The following is a 7,202-nucleotide window of genomic DNA, read 5'->3' on the forward strand; positions in this document are numbered from 1 at the left end:
TACATCCCCTATCTCCTCCCACACAAAACAATGTATGCAAATGCAATGCTCAATCAATACACGTATTTCCTGTATCAATGCAATAGTCCAAATTAATGACTTAACCAATGTGATTAGTTTCAGTTATTCCTAATCCACATGCAATGTCTACAACAATCACGACTATCCTCCACCGATAGCCCAAAACAGTTATTTCTAGACTGGAAATAAATATATCAACAATTCAATGGGCGAGTGATTTACATTATCCAACTACACCATTTAAGCAATAAATTTCCCAATTTCATGAATTTAACCAAATTCCCCAATCCCCTTAAATTAATTATACAAATTAATTAATTTAAACAACTAGGGTTTTCCCAAAATTATCAAAGTAACTCCAACTTATTAAAATACCAAAACTTAGAACAAAACTTATAAAATGGAGTAGGAAATCCCTACCTCGAAGAAAACAACCCAAATGGAGAAGACATAGATGATACCCAAATACCAAAGTGCTCCAAAATCGCCAACTATTCAGATTAAATGGAAGCCCTCGACTCACTCTATCTTTTTAATGAAGGATTTAGGGTAGAAACACTCCCTAAGTGGATCAAATCTAAGAGAGAAGGTGAGTAGGGAGAGAGAGAAGTCGGACCTAGGGTTTGGAATCAAAAAGGAGATGAAAAAGACTGATCAAAACCCGCTGCTGCGTATATAAACTGGACAGGCTCGCTCGAACGAAGACTTGGTCGCTCGAGCGACCAGACACAGAGAAGCTACGCTCGAGCCAAGGAAGCCTTGCTCGAGCCAACAACCCAAAAGCTCGCTCGAGCGAAAGAAAACTCGATCGAGCAAAGAACTCAAACCCTCAGGTCTGTAACCAGACTCACGCTCGAGCGAAGGAACTATAGCTCGAGCGAAGAACGAAGTAACTCGCTCGAGCGAAGAAAAGCTCGCTCGAGCCAAGAATGCAAAGCTACAGGCCCAAACCAGACGCAAACTCTCGCTCGAGCTACCAAACCCCGGCTCGAGCAAAGAACCAAAAACAACAGCTCGCTCGAGCGACAAACTCCTCGCTCGAGCGAAGATCCAAAATTCTGGACAGCAACACTTGGTTTCTAAACCCAACCAACCTGAAACAAACCTGCCCAACACATCCTACAATTCCAAATGAGAAAATAAGGGACAACAACAATTATACAATGACAGAATCTACGGAACCTAAGTCCAGATACAATAATCAAATGGGAAAAGACCGGGGTCGCTATAATAAATCTTCTAAATATTTCTTTGATCTTCAAAATAATATTGTGAGTACAAAACCCACTTCCCTTGATTTATATTTAATTCGTTGTTTTTATTTATTTATTTTTATTTAATTGATGTTAGTTTGATTTTATATTTACCTAAAGATGATAGATTGATTTTAATTACTTGGATTAGTTGTGTAGGTAAAGTTTAGGGTTTTTAGATGATTGATTTATTTTTATTATTTTGTTTAGCTATGTATGTAAGGTTTAGGGTTTTTAGTTGATTGATTGATTTTAATTATTTTGATTAGTTGTGTATATCAGATTTAGGATTTTTATATGGATTTATTTTATGGTTGTAATCACACTTATGGTTGTATGAAATTAAAATTAATTAAGAACCCATAGATAAATTCCCTACACTCTACTATGACTCCATGGATTGTTGTTTTATTTGAGTGATGGTGAGAAAGAGTGTATAAAAAAAAAGTGAGGATTATGAGATTTATTTGAATGCCTTAGGCTCGGCATTGTTATGTTTATTCTCATGTGTGAGATGTTGTGTATATATATATTGTTGCCTCGTTCTCATGAGTAGACGAGTGCTTTGATTTGCACGCGTACGTATATGCTAACCATCCGGGGAGTGTAAGTCAAACTCGGGACGATATCCCCGTGCAAGTTTGGCTTCGGAGCAGTGTTAGGTATACGGGAGGCACATGGGATATATGTGTAGGCCGGAAAGGGAGGGCCGAAGTGGTGGAGTTAAGAAACAAAGAATTTAATTATGAATTTATTAGTATAGTGTGTATGGTACTGCTATGTGCATGATAAAAAAAATAGCAAACGATCTTGATAAATTATGAAATTTGAGCAGAAGTATGTATACGTGATTCTAGACAACTTTTGTGTTTAGCTTTTTATTAAAAGGATCGATTACAACTTATAATCAGATGATCCTGATTATTGTCGGTTTGATTCATTTTAGCAAGGCAGATTTTAGAGGCTGTTTTAACCCACGAAACGAGCTCATTTTTGTTGGTTTCATGTAAACTGAAGTAAAACATTATTCTGCACTTTTTTCATGTTTTGAAATTTTTCGAAAAAAAATCATCTTAGGGCAGTTTTGGTTCGTTTTCAACTTCAAATTTTTCGATTGAATTCTGTCTAGATTTTTATATCAAGTTTTTCTTTTAACCTGTTCAGTTTCTGTTAAATTCATTCGCGTTGTCTTATTGGAAATTTGATTCTGTACAACGTTCGCTCTTTGAGTTTTGATCAATTCGAATTATTTAAGTATGAAACGGTGTAATTTTATATTTTTTTTCAACAAGTTACTTATGATTAAATTATACTAACTTTATTTGTTTTGCAGGATGGTGAGTCTTACTAACTTTTTATGTAGGGCTGACCCACCATATTTTTATTTCTATCTTGTCTATTGTATAATCAATTTATATTTCGTTGTGTACGGAAAAGAAACTAAATGCCACTGTATCTCGGGAAACTACCCATTCGTCTCGGTGCGGTTGGAACTACTTGTCTTGTCTCGTGATAAGAATTAAATGTATTTTTGTCTGTGTCTGGTGGACACGTGGGTGTTAAATATTGTACTCATACCAGTATACCTGTATACTGACCTGTTTTGTCTCTTGGCAACTCGGGTGCGTTCTGTTGGAGCGCAACTGAGCTTCCTTTGCAGGATTAGTTGAGGCTACGGTGGTGGCGAGAAGTAACTATAGTTTTTGGGCATGTCTCTTGGATTTCTTTTGTTTTCTTGAGCTTAGGGTTGTTAGTAGTTCATGTATTTATTTATTTTTTTTTATGACTTTAGTATTGGAATAATTTGGCATGGTTTGTAACCGTACTTTATTTAAGTTGTTTTGACTAGTTGTTGCTACTTTAATGTTGGAGGTATTTGATAGTATAAAATTATGATAGATGTTTTGGTTGGCGTTTAGTTTTTGTTTCACCCCTAAGATTTGGATGATGGAATATTATTGTGGTTTAGTCCGAATTTAATATTTAATTGTCTAAATTTTGGGGCGTGATAGTTTGGTATCAGAGCTCTAGGTTACCCTAGATTTGTGAGAGTTTAGGTGATCCTCGAATTGTGGAAACATGGGTTAGCTGGTTTAGGTTGGTGGTTGAATTTATTCTAAGTATTCATGAACGAATTCTTCTTGTGTGTTTAACTTGAAGGTGATGGCCGGAAGGTATAATTTGAGAAGCGTTGAGTCCAATGGCATAGGGGAAGGAACAGCTACTAACGCAGCAGCAGCGGCAGCGGCGACTGCTACCGAGGCAACGAATACGGTGCAAGTTAATGTGGGAGAAATGATGGCTCAATTACTTCAGGTTGTGCAGAACAATAATCAAGGCCAGTACGGAGATCCCTTTGCGAAGAGAAACAAAGACTTTGGTTCTTTGGGAGGCCAAAAATTCTCTGGAGATAGAGGACCTATTGCAGCTGACTCTTGGGTTCAGAGATGTGAGATGGTGTTTGGTCGTATGCAGCTCACCGAGGTCCAAAAACAGGAGCTGGCGACACATCAGCTTGAGGGAGCAGCCCTATTTTGGTGGAACTCGTGGAAGGAGGGTCTAGACTTGACGACTTTGACTTGGGCAGATTTCAAGATTCGTTTTGACCGGAAGTTTGTTTCTGCTACTATTCGGTCTTAACTGAGTGATGAATTTTCAAAATTGACTCAAGAAGGTAGAACAGTGATCGAGTATGTCACCAAGTTTAATGAGTTGTCTCGTTATGCCCCTTACCTGGTCGACTCGCAGGAGAAGAAGAATGAGAAGTTTATTAAGGGATTGAATCATTACCTGTCTAAGTCCCTTATTCCCTTTGATGCTGAACCGTTTGACAGAGTTCTTGACTTGGCACTGAAGTATGAGGAAAAAGAGAAGCAGTTTAAAGAAAGGAAGGCCAAGGTCAGAGAAACTTCTAGAGGGAGTCACTTCCAGCAACGGGATGGAAACAAATACCGACCCTATGATCAAAGGCATAGGGGTCAGCAGTTTCAGAGGCCACAGTAACAAGGTAGTCAGGGAAATTTCAGACTTCAGGGTAATTTCCGGCCCCAGGGAAATTTCCAGCCCCAAGGGCACTATTATCAGAGACAGGGTGGCCCTCGCCCACAGGGTTATCAAGGACAACGGCAGCACGTGCCACAGTTGGGTTATCATCCTCCCGTACCTCAGTTGGAGGGACCCCTACCTATCAGACCAGTAGCACCTCAACCGATTAATAGGAAGTGTTTTGGGTGTCAGCAGTTGGGGCATATAATCAAGGATTGCCCTCAGAGACAACAGGCGCCACAGGGTCAGGCAGCTCCAGCCAGGGCATTTGCAGTAATGCTAGGAACTGACAAAGTGCAAGGTACTTTTAATCTCTTTCAAGAACCCATTAGAGTTCATTTTGATACTAGTGCCTCTCATTCTTTTATATCTAGACAGTTTGTAGAAAGAGAACATATTGTAACTACCTCTTTGTCTAGACCTATTCGTGTTGAGACCCCTTTAGGAGGGGCAGTTACTCTTTATGAGATGTGTAAAGATTTTGAGATTGATTTTGCGGGTAGTGTCTTGCATGCAAACCTAATTGTGTTAGGGTTTAAAGGGTTTACAATTATTTTGGGTATGGATTGGCTGCAAAAATACTTTGTAACTCTAGATTATGCTGGAAGGACTGTAAATATAGATATTCCCAGTATGCCACGGCTTACCCACACTTCTAGCGATGGAGAAGAGTCGGTGATGACGAGTTTTCTGTGCTCGGTAGAAATTCCTAAGCAAGATATTAGTAAGGTAGATATGGTACGTGAGTTTGAGGGTGTATTTCAGGAGATACCTGGACCTCCTCCTCGACGGGTAGTAGAATTTTGCATTGACCTAGTGCCAGGAACTGCACCAATTTCTAAGGCGGCATATAGAATGGCACCAAAAGAGCTTGTGGAGATGAAGAAGCAGTTGGAAGAGATGCTTCAGAAAGGGTTAATTCGTTCAAGTAACTCCCCATGGGGAGCACCTGTGATCTTTGTCTCCAAGAAAGATGACACTCTCCGTATGTACATATATTATAGAGAGCTAAACAAGGTGACTATCAAGAACAAGTACCCGCTACCTAGAATTGATGACTTGTTTGATCAGTTGAAGGGGCAGCCATTTTCTCTCAGTTTGATCTCAGAACGGGTTACCATTAGATGGGTGTGTCAGAGGAAAGTATACCGCTTACTACTTTTCGGACCCGGTATGGGTTGTACGAATTTCTTATAATGCCTTTTGGTTTGACCAATGCTCCTGCCTATTTCATAGACTTGATGAACAAAATTTTTCAACTGTATCTAAATAAGTTTGTGATTATCTTTATAGATGATATCCTGGTGTATTCTAAGAATGAGGAGGAACACAGAGAACACTTGAAAGTCGTGTTGCAAACTTTGAGGGAGCAGCAGTTATACGCTAAGTTCAGTAAGTGTCACTTTTGGGAGAAAGAAGTTCGATTTTTGGGACATGTTGTATCCAATCAAGGGATAGCGGTAGATCCTGAGAAAGTTCTTGCGGTCAAAGAATGGAAGCAACCTACGAACCCTACAGAGGTGATATAGCGATCCCGGGTTACCCTTGTTGTACAGTGATCCGGACATGTGTCCGTGGATGTTGGTAGTTGGTTATTATCGTGTTTACATTCCTTTTTCTTCATATTTGAGTTATAGGATGTGTTAGGCAGGTTTGTTACAGGTTGGTTGTGTTCGGGAGCCTAGTGTTGCTGCCCAGAATTTTGGACCTTCGCTCGAGCGAGGAGTTGGTCGCTCAAGCGAGAGTGGGGTTCGTGTCTGGTGGGTCGAGCCAGAGTGGCTCGCTCGAGCGAGCGGTTGCACCTGGTTCTGGACCTGAGAGTTGCCTTTCTTGGCTCGAGCGAGCTTCCTTCGCTCGAGCGGTCTGGGTTTTTATTCGCTCGATCGAGAACTTCTTGGCTCGAGCGAGAGTTTCTGTGTCTGGTCGCTCGAGCGACGAAGGCTTCGCTCGAGCGAGCGTGTTTTATATCAGCGGACAGTAGCGGTTTTGAGCTTCAGTTTTTCACTTCTTTTTTTGATCAAGCCCTAAATCCGAGCCCCTCTCTCTCTACACTTGCACTCTCTCTAAGATTTGATCTCCCTAGAGTGTGAATCTAGCCTAGGGCCTTTGTTAAAAAGATAGAGGGTGTTGAGAGCTTCGATTTGATCTAAAAAAGTTTGGATTTGGAGCACGTTGATCTTCGAGTCTTCATCTCCTTTTTGGCTAAAACTTCAAGGTAGGGATATCCTACTCCTCTCTATGGGTTTTGTCTTTAAATTTTGGTATTTTGAGATGTTGGGCTTGGTTTGGTAATTTTGTGAAAGTTTGGGGCTTTTGTGTAATTTTACAAAAGTTGGGGTTTTATTCATAATAAACCTAGATGCATGTTTGGCATAGAGAAATAGAATTAATGTTGAACCATTGATGAAAATGGGACCTAAGGGTTGAAATGGTAATTATGGAAAATGGCCTAATTACATTGTTTGATTAATTGGGATAATTAATGGTGAGAAATGAGGAAATGAAATGTTGATTGAATATCCATTTGTGCATTTATTTTCTGTTTGGAAATAACTGCTTGGGCTATCGGTGGAGGATAGTCGTGATTGTTGTAGACAATGCATGATGATTAGGCAAACGAAAACTAATCAATGGAATGTGTCATGGAATTTGACTGTTGACAGAATACATTAACTGTATGTATTGGATGATTGTATATAGAACCAATGTGTTTGTATACGTTATGTGTAGAGGAGGAGATGGGGGATGTACTCCGCGGTTTAGGGGAAGATAGGGGATGTACCTCTAAACCGGTTAGTGTTGGGAGAAGATAGGGGATGAACTCCGTAGATACAGCTCATATGCTTGTCTAGAGAAGTGTGGATATAGCTTATATGCTTATCT

The 7,202-nt window shown here is 39.9% G+C and overlaps 1 protein-coding gene across 1 annotated transcript; it reads left to right on the forward strand.

The window, feature by feature from the left end:
• Positions 1–3,437: 3,437 nt before the first annotated feature.
• LOC145803607 (uncharacterized) lies at positions 3,438–5,848 on the forward strand. The gene is made up of 5 exons (XM_082896923.1): positions 3,438–3,831; positions 3,949–4,172; positions 4,326–4,620; positions 4,705–5,336; positions 5,636–5,848. The coding sequence occupies exons 1-5, from the start codon at positions 3,438–3,440 to the stop codon at positions 5,846–5,848; spliced, it is 1,758 nt and encodes a 585-aa protein (XP_082753049.1).
• The last annotated feature ends 1,354 nt before the right edge of the window (positions 5,849–7,202 follow it).

Source organism: Camellia sinensis, chromosome 12 (genome assembly GCF_055761805.1).
Source record: "Camellia sinensis isolate YWXY chromosome 12, ASM5576180v1, whole genome shotgun sequence".
Taxonomy (NCBI): Eukaryota; Viridiplantae; Streptophyta; class Magnoliopsida; order Ericales; family Theaceae; genus Camellia; species Camellia sinensis.